We start from the raw sequence: 13249 nt of genomic DNA on the forward strand, positions 1-13249 counted from the left end.
CTACACAAAAATACAAAATGACTCAAAGAGAGACATGAACCTTCACCTTCAAGTGATTGTCATTTCTAGCATTCAGTTCTATGGCACATTTTCATCTTTATCTATTGACACATTACCAGACAAACTTCAAAATGTTACTTCTGTTCAGTTTATTTCTCTGAAGAGTATTTCTCTATTGCAATACATATATTTCATGAGTGTAAAGGCAAAAAGTGACCAATGTACTACACATCAACAAAATACAAGTCATAGCCTTTAAGAGAAGTTGATGCATTTCTAGGTTTAGTTGTGAAAAGTGATTCTTAAAATCTTGTAGATTGAGAACAAACTGGTTTGAGGATGGTAGGGTATCAATTTATTATACATGTAGCTACCAGTACACCAATTCTAAAGGCAACTACATAGAGCTCAACTTTCAACATGTACTGCAATCTTATTTTTTATCTGTTCATTGGTATTTGATCTGTTCATTGGAAATAAATGAAACTGGTATTTGCCAATTTAGGGTACACATGTACACAATTTCAAAATACTAAGTTCTTGTAAATTGCAATTTGATGCCCAAAGTGGACAACTCTTTCTGCCATACATTTTTACAATATCCATTCATCATAAGAGCATTTAGCAGAGATCCATAGAAAGTCTATATGACAACTGACACATTATATATCTAAGATCACGATGTATCCATGTTTTCCTGCTGCTCCCCCCTCTGTAGAATAGTCTGTGCTACCCTCCCAATGGCCTGAGCTGCTGTGGATGTGGGGAAGGCATCAACAAACCTCTGTCCCTCCTCCAGACTTCTGGTGAGCTGGGGGTCCAGGGGAACACAACCTGGGGGATAAGTACAGTGTAAGCAGAGGCACCTTGTTCTGGGCTTTAAAATAGTAACTATCAGAACAAGACAGTTCTCCTCAGTGAAGAAACTTCATTGACAGTCTCAGCTTTCCAGAGATATTCTGCAGCATGTGAGCTGAGGTACTGAGATCAGGGACGTCCAGCTTTCACTTCTTTCCTGTCCCACTCATTGTTTGGGTATCCATGTTGTTTATTTTTGTTCTTTATCCAGCTTATGATAATACATTTTTACCAGTTTCATGTCATGAAGTTCAGATTTCTTAGAAGGACAGGGTGAAATTTTGGAGCATGCCAAAAAGCAAATTTCCATCTCGGGATGGAGATACAGGTCCTGGAGACAGCTGTGATTGAGATCACTCAATCACTCACTATCTTGAAAACCTTTCTCATTGCAAAGACACAAGAGTAACACAGGCATTCCAGCCTGAAATTTCCAAATTTTACACAAAAAATTACACAATTATCAGATGATTACAGTACAGATCTAGCAGTCAATCAGCATCAACTCTGACACCACTCACCTAGAAATGGAACATTAAACTGGTTGGCTAAAGCTTCACCCCCTCCTTTGGAGAACACATTGGTGCATTCCTGCAGGAAAAAGAAATACTCATCAAACGTTTGGCAATATCTATTCTGCATAATATGTCCAAACTCGTGCGTGTCTATACAACATGCCAGCTTAAAGATTGCAAAACTATATTTGAGGATATCTAGATACATGTATCTATCATTTGTTCACTCATATACTGTAAATGCGGAAACTTTTGCGGTGGTTTAATGTTCGCAGTTTTTGCTTCAACGCAAACTTAAAACCACCACGAACATTTTTCCATCGCAGTAAGAGACTACAATACATGGTGCTAACGCAAACTTAAATCCCCGCAAACTTCAATGCATTTACAGTATTCTACTGGTGTAAACTTGAGAGGACTTACTGTACAATGTGGGCACACAAATCCGCTCATGTTCTCGATGACCCCCAGGACTGGCAGTTTAGTCTTCCTACAGAAGGTCAGCTCCCGCCGCACGTCCCCCACAGCCACGCCCTGGGGTGTGGTCACCAGGACCGCGCCGTCTGGACTGTACTGTCTCACGTTCTCTACCACTGAGATGTGTTCATCCGAGGTGCCTACAGAGACATTCAGGAACACAAGAACATCAAAAGAGCTTCCTCTTATAGAAAATACAATAATTCTGAGATATCGTATGGCTTATGCCATGTGGCACAAGCTAGACGAAGCTGTATATATGTTGAGCAGTATTTGTAGCAACATTTTTTTTATGTCTTGAGGTGAAAAAGAGATGATAATACTCACCAGGAGGTGTGTCTATAATGAGGTAGTCCAACTCTCCCCATACTACATCTCCTATAAACTGCTTGATCATTGCTGTGAAAGAAAAACAACACCATGTATTCAATAATTCTTCAGAACAGCTCCTGCAAAACACAAAAAAAGGAAGACTTTCACAGAATGTCTTGAAGTTGTTAAATCCTGACCATTTTTCTTGGGTCCCCTCCAGACCACGGCATCGTCTCTGGCTTGTAAGAGGAAACCGATGGACATCAAGGCCAGTCTCTGGTCCTGGTCTGGGTAGACTGGCACCCAGCCTCCAGGGCACTGGTGGACGTCATGTCCCTCAACATCAAACATCCTGGGGATGCTGGGGCCACACAGGTCCACATCTAGTATTCCTACCTGTACAGGAACAAGGTGAAAATTGTACATAGATAGACTGGAACCCAGCCTCCTGGGCAGTGGATGACATCACACCCTAAGCCTTTAACATATTAACATCTAGTATCTCTACAGTAATATTGTAACTAATTGTAACATTCTATCCCTTGAGTTTGATACCATCCTTGGGATGAAGGCAGATCCATACCTGTAAGCTCCTGATCTTCACTCATTCTGACATAATCCTATCTTATAGACTAACACTACAGCTAGTAACAGTTAGAATTGTGTTCTTCAACTTCTTGCTAACCTTTTTCCCGGCCTGCCTGAGTGCCAGAGCCAGTTGAGCAGCGACCGTGCTCTTCCCAACACCTCCCTTCCCGGACAGGATCAGCACCACATGCTGCACACCAGACATGTTGTCTGCAGCAGAATCTGTATTATAGAGATAACGTACTGTCAAAAACTGATAAACATGACAGAGGCAATTAGTACTACCTGGCTAAGTCTATCAATAAGAATTTTGTTAACTGCTATTGACAGGCTAAGTCTGTCAATCAGAATCTTCCCCCCGCTATTGACAGACTAAGCCTGTCAATAAGGATTTTTCCCCACTATTGATATTGTTATTGGGTTATTGGGTGGGCTGACTACTCTCTCTTCACAGCCAGGGGCTGCATTGTGAGGAGCTTACAATAATAAGTGGGGCTATGTCGCAAGGGTCTGTAGCGAGCTGCCATTCGGCGCCACTCAGGTGACCTAAATAAGACAGTAATTGCCCCAGGTGTGGCCATGGGCCTGTAGGCAGTTCCTGTCAATATGCCGTTCAATAAAACATAACCCTTGATTTTATCCTGACAGATATGTTATGAAAAGTGTTAAATCAAAGGGCTGTCAAATCTGTAATCCCAAGCGTTAGAAACAATTCTTATTTCTTGCGCTAATTTACATGATTTTTCTAGGATATTCAAAGAAATCCACCAAAAAGATCTTGAATTAGGTAAGTTACTCCCGCCCCCCGCTCCCACACACACACAGTGACACCCTAAAATCACAATCGCTTTTCCTCACCAGCTTTAGGCGAAAGTGCCATCTTTCTGTTACCTCCTATGGTGGATCGGAATTTAGTCACTGCAAATTCAGAGAGGTGAAAATGAAAGTCATTGTGCTCGATAAATAAACAATCAGTTTTTTGGGCATGCACGTTCCTGTTGGAGTAGGCTGTGGTTGGTGTCAAAGTTCGCCGTGTCTCACGGGCGCCGCCTTTCTGTTGATATCATAAATGCAGTCTCAGCTCCAACACATTATAGCAGTGAAGCAGCGACATCTAGCGATTTACAATCAAACTGAGTACCCTAAGGCGTATTGTGCAATATCAAGAATAGAATAGTTCATTATGTAAAACTAGGGGTGTTGATGTAATTATTTCTTTCTAAATTGTTTGTTTAGCGGGTAACTATCACTAATTATATTACGATTAAAATATCTAAATTAGTTTAAATTATTTTCATAACTTTTTGAGGTAAATACCACTCAAGATTTTATGTAGTGCATTAAGGAAATTATCCCTTGAAAAAAGTGTACTATTCAGGTCACCTCAGATGACCGTTCGGCCAGTTTGACAGATATCCTCAAACTTGACAATTCACATTTTTTTATGTATCAAACGGTGCTAAATCACTTAGACTTCTTTATCTAAGATCTCCTTTATGCACAACAGTAGCCAGAGATGCGACTGAAATGGATACAATTCCCGAAGACGTCATCATAGGCAGTGTGGGTCGAACTCCGGTGACCCGATAAATTCTTGACTTATTAAGGGTGAGTCAGTAATCACGTGCTTAAAACACAGGTGAACGATCGACTAGGTCAACATTTGCCTTGCGTAAGCTAAGATTGCAACCTTAAGGTAGTCACGAGGGGCTTAGCTGCCCCATTGTTACGTCATCTCAGGTGTAGCACACCTTGAAACAATGGTGCACAGTCGGTGAACAGGTAAACGTCCATCACAGATTCTCTTTACTGCTAGTATTTTGTTGCATTGCAATCAGATCGTTTACTTTGTCATTGGAGAAACAAGAATTTACATTCATTTGAAGAACTGCTATAATACTGGTGATTGACCTAAAGATGTTTCAAATTTGCATTGAGGGCTGTGTCTTACTTTGTATTTTTTACCCTTACTTTACCAAGGACGTTATATGAGAAGGCCTTCTGATAGAATGTCCTTGACTTAACTAATACATGTACTTAACGTTAGTGTTACATGGTAATTGTAAATTATGCCAGTATACGAGGGACATTTTCATAAATGTAACTACTCGATTCTTGTATGAAAATCCAGTGTATTCCAGTACCAAGTAAGAACCATTACTAGGGACCAGGTATGCATTACTTCATATAAGTTCAAAATTAGGGGATTTGACGAATGATTTGTATGAGATGTCTGTTGTATTCCGTATAATTTGTCAGCAGTGTATGTTGTACATTATATGATATCATTCTCCTTGCTGTGTTTTGCAGGGTTGCAGGTTCCGTGTCACGTACCAATAGTTGGATTCCAAACATTGCTACTTTCTATGTCAACTCTCGTCACCTAGGACAAAGCACAAAAAATAAAAATGCAAGCTTGGACACAGTTCAAGCTTCTTCTGTGGAAAAACTACCTTCTACAGAAGAGGAAGAAAATTGTCACCGCTTTCGAGATCGGACTGCCGGCATTGTTCGCCTTGATCCTGGTGTTTGTACGTCGTGATGTCCAGTCAACCACGTACACGACTCCAATCTATTATCCAGAATTTCCCATCAATAAGCTACCAGATGAACTCAGCCTCTTTAACCAATGGGAGGTGGCTTATTCACCTAACAACACTGCAGTCAAGACAGTCATGGACATCGTGGCAACCAAACTAGGAGTGCAAGGTTAGTGCTACAGTTCTCAAAATACTTGTTTCTGCATACCTGAACCAGACAAATTTTACCTGCACCACTCTGAATTTAGGAGTATGGATCATACTAAAAATTGTTCAGGAAAATTGCTATTTTTTCTTTTATTTTTTACACCTGCATTATAAGACATTTATGGATAAACCCAGTATATGGACCAGTGCAGGTTAGGTGCAGGTAGACACCAGAAATACCTGCACAGCTCCAATTTTACCTGCACTAACCTTCATATGCAGGTGGTATTTTGAGCCCTGGTACTATCTGCATCATTTTCTCCTTGTCCTTCAGTTCTTCTGTAACACTACCTTAATAGACAAATCAGATGCATCACATTGTACCGTGTACAATTGTTGTGCATTTAAGTTCATTCATATTGTGTCTGTCTTTCCCAAACACAGTTCGAGGATTCAAGAACGAGACATTTTTACAGACGTATGTCCACAATGCGATGGAGAAAGAGAAAGAACTGCAGACAAAAGTGCTGGGAGGGGTCGCGTTTATCAATGACTTTCCCAATGAAACAGCCATACCAGACGATATCATTTACAAGGTGAGATTTGTGTATTGATGTGACTTTTAGAAATGATTCAGGTTCTGCCTACTAGATGGGGACAAACAATCAGATTTTCAGACTTACAAGAAAACAGATAGGTGGTCCAAAATTGCCATGTTTCTTTAGGACATCAGTAGCTACCTAGATAACAAAATTCAAAGATATCCACCAAAAGGATCTTGAATTATCGGTATGAACACATGAACACAAAACAGTTTCAGTCAGAGGTGAACTTCCTGCCCCGAGGTAATACTATCTCCTCAGGGGCAGGTTTTTAGTGTACGGTGGAATATTACACAGAGTCCTTAAGATCAGAGTGTGACTCAAGGTCTTCTACCTTCTCTGAGAGGCCATGTATGTATAACGTAGCCCAGTAAAACAAATAGCTCCCTAACAATGTTCGTCACAAAGTTTGCTGGAACTGTGTTGTACTACCGGGTACTTCTTATTTGACCTATGTTACTGTACCGCAACCGACCAATCAACAGCTACCTCACAGTGGGCAAAGGCAAAAGAATGTTGTCAATTTAAATGGAAGCCATTTTCAGTACAAAGTTTAGGTTTGTTCAATCTGCACCAACAGCTTATGCTTTTGCTCTTGTCAAGTGATCAGACACTTTCAAAATATGGTAGACCTGTTTCCCAATGTAAGCCCAACTAAACAGTTTGATTTCAATGGTAATCTAAGCCAGAAAAGTGACTTTCCTTAGTACAAAAATCTAATTATCATAGTTCCAAAGGTCCTCAGAGCTGTGGATAAGCTACATCAGTAACACCACACAGTTAATAAACAATGTGGTTAAAGTTTAGCCTTGTCTAGTGTAAGTCTGCACTTTTTGAAGCCAGAGAGTATGTTTGATTGTGAGTTTATCATTCACAGGGAATTCAAATGGTCCTGTAGGCTACTTTTCATGGAGTCATTAGGCTAATTGAATACAAAAAAAAAACAAAGATATATATACACGCATGGTGTTATGAAAATAAGAATGGTTTGTTGCGTCCTTAGCAGATAGAAATTTGATTTTAAAGCTGCTGGTACAACTCTGGCATGAAGTTCTTCCATCTTACAAAACAATGTGATTAATTGGTATTTGAGTTCAGACTTTCATGTCCTGTCTGGATATAACCACAGAGACCATGAAACCTTGCTATACACAGATACATGTAGACTACGCACAAGTTACGCATTGTCCAGAAACTACACATAGCTTTTCTGCAACGTTTGTTTTTATTTACAACCATATATAAAGTCTGAGGTAATATTGTTTTGATATAGATTCGTCTGAAGTACAGTCCCCGAGCTGCCAATGAAGGACCTATGGTCAACATGTTCAACCAAGACAAGGACTGGAAAACTCAGTACATGTTCAAATTCCTTTCAACTGTCGGACCAAGGAACAAGGGTGACAATGAAGGAGGGTCCCCAGGTAAAATGACATGATGTAGGAACACTCAAGATATGATGATGAACATTTACAACATACTTGTACATTGAGAAGGACTAATTTTCCATGCTACAATGTTCTCTTCATTTTTAGTACATTTTGATGGCATAATCCTGATTTTGTAAGGAATTTCTAGTCAATAGAAATAAACTTTGCCAAAAGTTGCAAACCACACACTTAAGGTTCCCTGTACCAAGCAAAGAAAAGTTGCTACATGTAGCATTTAAATATTTGTTTTTCACATGCAGACTTGGAAGTGTATGAGGTGTGGTACAATGGACTTGAAAATCTGGATCCAACAATATTCCACCATCAATTGTCACATTTTCACCTTACACTTTTGTTATGCTTGATTAAGAGTTGCAGAAATTCTAATTTTCATACTTTTCTTGGAGATATGGTTACTGAAAACACAATCTTCCACACATTCTTCATGCCTTTTTAACTTCTTTCTAACCTTTTTCCCATCCAGGCTACTACAGAGAGGGTTTCCTGGCTATCCAACATGCTGTGGACATTTCCTTGGCGGAGGCTCGTGGCGTGGACACCAGCGGCATCAATGTCCAAATGCAGCGATTCCCGTACCCTAACTACGTGGACGACAGGTTTGTGCTGGTGATCCAGCAGCAGCTGGGGCAGGTCTTGATGCTGAGCTTCGTCTACACCGTCTTAAACATCGTCAAGATACTCGTACATGAGAAGGAGAAGAAACTGAAGGTATGCGAAAGGATGGGAAAGAAAGAATTGCAAAGAAATCGACCAAAATTATATGGTTTATGATGATGGAGAAACTTAATTGCAATCTTTTTATCTTACTTTTTATCTTACATTTTGCAATAGATAAATGGAATTCTAGCAGTTTGACATCTTATTTTCTGAATAAGTAGACATAAGATTAACTTTTTATCAACCTAAGGGACTAAAGGAAGTTGAGCTTGTACCTTACCTTCAGTTGTAAATCACGGATGACTACAGTAGATGATAGATGTACGTGCATTAAGTCTTGCAGAAAATCTATTTTCATACTTACCTTGAAGATGGTTGCTGGAGACACAAGCCACTTCTGTACCCTATACAAATGATATTTCCTTAATTGTATACAATGAGCTGCATAGATAACTAAAAAAGACAAATTTGTGCCCCTACAGGAGTCCATGAAGATGATGGGTCTGAACGGTTATCTGCACTGGATCTCCTGGTTTGTGAAAGAGTTCCTGTTTCTGATGATCACCATGGCACTCTTCACCATGCTCATCTGTGTCAAGGTGAGCTTTTTCTGTTTAGCTGTGGAAAACTTGTCCATCTCAGCTTCTGTTCCTATAGTACTACATACATAGTGTGTGCTAGTTTTGATTACAAAGGAGTATAGACAAAGAAAACAAGTCAGCTTCAAGGTGAGGGAACATTTTAAGATGAAGCAAAGCTTATTCTTTTCAATTCATCCATGGAAAACTGTCCATCTTGGCTTCTGTACCCTGTACAAATGCTCATCTAAAATCATCAATCAGGCTGTCAATTAATTGTGGTTGTTGAGTGTGGGGTGAATGCCCCTTTGGGACAGCAAAAAAGTGGTTGTTGGTACATGGTTGGGTAAGACGGTTGCTTGAGAGAGGATCTTACAATGTAACTGTGTAAAACTGGACGGAGCTGTTTCACTCTATGTGTCCTTTGATAGCAGGTGGTGGCCTGTGCCAGGGGGTTGCTCGGCATGGTGGTTGCTTGTGTGTACTAATTTTGACTACAAAGGAATACAGACAAAGTAAACCACTTCTCTTTCAAAACAACCTAGAACTAAGCAACTAAATAATTAGCTAGCCCTAATATTGAATGGTAATGTTATCTAGAAAATGTTTAATGAGATCCTTATTTTTTTTCTATTCTGTCTTAGTTCTGGCCACAGGGAAGGGTTGTCCAACAGACTGATCCTAGCATCATACTGATCTACCTGATGTTGTTTGCCATCTCCACCATCTGCTTCTGCTTTGCCATATCTGTCTTCTTTTCAAAAGGTGAGTTCAGGACTTTTTGTGTCATAATTTTTATTGCCATGCAAGTTGGCAGCACAACTCTTACAAAACTCTTACGTAAATCATCATAGATTTCTACTGTTGGCCTATTGGCCTAGTTCTTTCTCATCTATAAACGTAGCTTAACACAGTCTTTTTCTGGCTTCCAATACAAATTCAACTGTACTAATGGTCAATTGAATTTTTTGGTCAAGTGTATTTTTTGTCTGTACCAGAAATGTCACTGAAAAAAAAAAAACTGTAAGAGAATCAAATTTGTTTTCTAGTAATTTTTGTATTCAAATTGGTCATCGTGTGAATTTTTCCCCGTTTAGCAAACACTGGGTCGATCGTAGCGGGCGTCCTGTACTTCATGACGTACGTCCCGTTCTACTTCATCACAAACCTGTACGACCAGATGACCTGGCACCAGAAGATGGCGTCCTGCCTCCTCAGCAACACCGCCATGGCCATGGGGGGGCAGGTCATTGGCATGTTTGAGGGGACAGGTAATACTAGAACATTTACCACCTTCATTGACAGTCACAGACACCGCATACAATGTATAATGTTGCAGGTTCTTTGGTCATGTAAAATATCCCAGCTATTTTACTCAAAGCATTATGAACAGCAGACCACTGCTTTCAAGTTGATACAGCACCCTGCCCCAAATATTGTTACAGGGAGTTCAAGTAGGGATTTGAACCCTGTACCTTTTTATTCAGAAGCAGATGCACAACTACAAACACAAAACAAGGTCAACTCTGAGAACCAACACTCTGTTATACCTCTTCTCTCTCAGGCGCAGGAGTGCAGTGGTCGACCATCAACACAGGTGTGTCTGTGGACGATAACTTCACCATGCTGCATGTGTTCATGATGCTGATACTGGACAGTGTGCTGTACTGTATGGTTGCCTGGTACATAGAGGCTGTCTTTCCTGGTGACTATGGAGTACCGCAACCTTGGTACTTCCCTGTACTGGTGAGTTTTGCACATTGACTAAAAGTCTTGATAGTCCTTCATAGACAGATGTCACCGTATGGAACAGTTTTGAATATCCCTGATACGGACTATTCTGTTTTGAAACTTTTGGGCAGTAGTCCTGAGAAAATGTAAAAAGGAAGTGTTGACCTCATAGACAAAGGGGACATTCTAATTAGAAGGGAAGGAAGGGGGTTGAATTCATAGTTCTAAAGTCTCCTCCTGAGTTGTATCGTATTGTCCTCACATGAAAAGCTTTATCACTGTACCTTTATACAAGGAAGTTGACAGAAAACAACTAAACTTCTGAGTGTGTAAAACCATGTGTTAAGATACATCAATGAAAGTTAGACATCCAGGTAATAATAAGATATACCAAATAGCAATTGCTCAAGCAACAGAATATGATTTTGGAAATGTTCTGATGCTTCAGGTAGAATTCACTACCTTTTGTCAGTGACACAGACTTGTGTTAAAATACTGCATATACTCAAAGACAGAGGTCTTTATGAGATATTGCATGTCATATAGTTCATGCAAGTCTTTCAGTTCACCTCAGATGTCTGTCCTGCCCCCTTGCAGCGCTCGTACTGGTGCGGCTCCAGCAAGTCTGACTTTGTTGATGAGGATGACAATGAGACCACGCCTCTACTGTCAGGAGAAAAACACAGTGATAATCAGGGGGAGTACTTCGAGAAAAACCCAGCTAATCTCAAAGCTGGTGTCAGGATCAGGAACCTGAAGAAGGTAAGCTTTATGACAAATGACTCTTCTGTGCTTTCTAATTGCTTATAAACATAGCTCTTCAGATGTTAAATTTTGAAATAGAAGCAAAAACTGGAGACGAAGACGTAAATATCCAAAGGCCACTTGATAAGAATCAACATTACATGTCCATGGTGCTGAAATGTTGTGTACATCAGATTTCCATTAAACATAAATCAGAAGTGATGATTTTCTAATTGCTTATGGTGATTTGATATCAGTTTTGATTGAATTTGAAGTACATTCCTACCTTAAAAGATGTTTCTTGATTAGATTTGATTTATTTGTCACTTGCAATTATACTTTTGTTGAGATCTCAAGAAGTTTAAGACTAACCAAACTGATTTCATTTATCGTATTTGTGCACTTAGAAATGAGTGCTTCTCATGGGTTAGATAATGATGTTGGCAACATGATAGTGAGTACAATAGGAATGTTGAAGTTTGATTTTTCTCTATTTTTGTCCTTCCAGACCTTTGGAAGCGGTAAGAAGAAGAAGACAGCTGTTGGAGGGATCACCATGGACATGTACGAGGGGCAGATCACAGCCCTTCTGGGGCATAACGGAGCAGGGAAGACTACCACCATGTCCATGCTTACAGGTGGGTACTCATTAGGCTATCAATTGTCTTAGTGTATCAAATGTTGGTTGCAGTCAGCAGAAAAGAAATAGCCTGGTATTCAACATTATTATAGTTCCTCCTGAGTCTCTTCTGTCTTCTCTGCAAATACAGAAGGACGGAAGAGACTCAGGAGCTATGATAAGGCTGGATATCAGGCTAGAAAAGAAAAAAAACATGTATTTGAAACTGTTTGTACAATGTAGTTGAGCAGTTGCAAACATGATCTAAAGATATTACTGTATATATGACATCTAGCAGAAATAGTTTTACATGACTCCATTGTAACATTCTTCTAATGACACTTTGGTACTACTTTAAATATGGCCCAAATCCCTCTGATTGTCATTGAAGAAATTGTGGCCATCTCCTTCTATGATGTCAACAGGTTGCTGAAAAAGTTCTAGCTTGTAGGACATATTTTGGTCAAGCCATATGCTGATTATTTTCTCTCGCAGGTCTGTTCCCTCCCAGTGGAGGCACGGCGCTGGTTAATGGTTATGACATCAGGTACAACATGCCATCTATCCGGCAGAGTCTGGGCCTGTGTCCTCAGCACGACATCCTGTATGATGACCTGACTGTGGAGGAACATCTCTACTTCTTTGCCAAGGTAAGAAGTCTTTAGTTGCAACTACAAAATGTATAATGTATTTTGTTAAGTTATTGGACATTGCTAAATAATTGCATTGAATTTCTACTGTCATAGGAGAGACTTTGATAACTCACTTGCATTTCCCACCTATGGTGTCATCTTGCATTTTGCCAGTATCTAGAATTGAAAATAATGTAAATTGTTTCTTTTCCTGTGATCTAATTACCTGGATTAGGACTAGTTTATAGTCTTCTTATACAAATGAGAAATATAACATTACATTTAAGACTTAAAAGAATTGATTTACATAGTATCAGACATTTTTCATCATGTAACCTTAAGAAAGAAATCACTTAACGTACTTGTTTATTATTGAAAGACTAGGTAACAAAAAATGACATCAGTAACATGAATGCCCCCTATGTTGCAGCTGAAGGGACATCCTCATGACAAAGTCCAAGCTGAGATAAACCAGATGATCGCCGCCATGAAGCTGGAGGATAAGCGACATGTGCGGACCAGCGCCCTGTCTGGGGGCATGAAGAGAAAACTGTCCGTTGGTATCGCACTGTGTGCAAACTCCAAGGTCAGTTCAACCACATTGATGACATGTTAAAACTATGATTGTATACTTTAATGATATGTATCTTTTTTTTTTTTAAAGCTAATAGTTAGCCTGGTATCCAGCCGTAATATAGCTCCCGAGTCTCTTCTCTCCTCTTCTTTTTCTTGCCAAGAGCAGAGAAGAGACTCGGGAGCTATATTACGGCTGGATACCAGGCAACCTAATAGTATGCA

At 39.8% G+C, this 13249-nt stretch overlaps 2 protein-coding genes across 2 annotated transcripts in view; one reads left to right on the top strand and one right to left on the bottom strand.

Moving 5' to 3' along the window:
* Positions 1-134: 134 nt before the first annotated feature.
* LOC118429164 (cytosolic Fe-S cluster assembly factor NUBP2-like) lies at positions 135-3644 on the bottom strand. Its single transcript, XM_035839609.1, has 7 exons — positions 3609-3644; positions 2848-2972; positions 2360-2558; positions 2178-2249; positions 1797-1990; positions 1380-1449; positions 135-834 (listed from the first exon to the last, which is right to left on the bottom strand). Exons 1-7 carry the CDS (start codon positions 3628-3630, stop codon positions 677-679), a joined length of 840 nt encoding a protein of 279 aa, XP_035695502.1. The 5' UTR covers positions 3631-3644; the 3' UTR covers positions 135-676.
* A 500-nt stretch (positions 3645-4144) lies between these two features.
* The window catches only part of LOC118428509 (ATP-binding cassette sub-family A member 3-like), a 21186-nt gene continuing 12081 nt past the window's right edge, over positions 4145-13249 (top strand). The window contains exons 1-13 of the mRNA XM_035838597.1: positions 4145-4532; positions 5061-5459; positions 5882-6033; positions 7313-7463; positions 7954-8198; positions 8630-8746; positions 9370-9490; positions 9823-9996; positions 10290-10471; positions 11054-11218; positions 11709-11838; positions 12315-12469; positions 12882-13037. Coding sequence (XP_035694490.1) covers positions 5159-5459; positions 5882-6033; positions 7313-7463; positions 7954-8198; positions 8630-8746; positions 9370-9490; positions 9823-9996; positions 10290-10471; positions 11054-11218; positions 11709-11838; positions 12315-12469; positions 12882-13037 — 2049 coding nt within the window. The 5' untranslated portion in view covers positions 4145-4532; positions 5061-5158. The remainder of the gene's footprint in view (positions 4533-5060; positions 5460-5881; positions 6034-7312; positions 7464-7953; positions 8199-8629; positions 8747-9369; positions 9491-9822; positions 9997-10289; positions 10472-11053; positions 11219-11708; positions 11839-12314; positions 12470-12881; positions 13038-13249) is intronic.

This window comes from Branchiostoma floridae, chromosome 13 (assembly GCF_000003815.2).
Source record: "Branchiostoma floridae strain S238N-H82 chromosome 13, Bfl_VNyyK, whole genome shotgun sequence".
In the NCBI taxonomy this organism is placed as follows: Eukaryota; Metazoa; Chordata; class Leptocardii; order Amphioxiformes; family Branchiostomatidae; genus Branchiostoma; species Branchiostoma floridae.

Bases quoted from the DNA above. Each gene is read 5' to 3' on its own strand.
- LOC118429164 (XM_035839609.1), bottom strand. From the start codon at position 3,630: ATGGCACTTTCGCCTAAAGCTG. The intron at 2,973-3,608 runs GTGAGGAAAAGC...TCTATAATACAG, and splicing joins GGCACTTTCGCCTAAAGCTG to ATTCTGCTGCAGACAACATG. The intron at 2,559-2,847 runs GTTAGCAAGAAG...GTTCCTGTACAG, and splicing joins TCAGGCAGGCCGGGAAAAAG to GTAGGAATACTAGATGTGGA.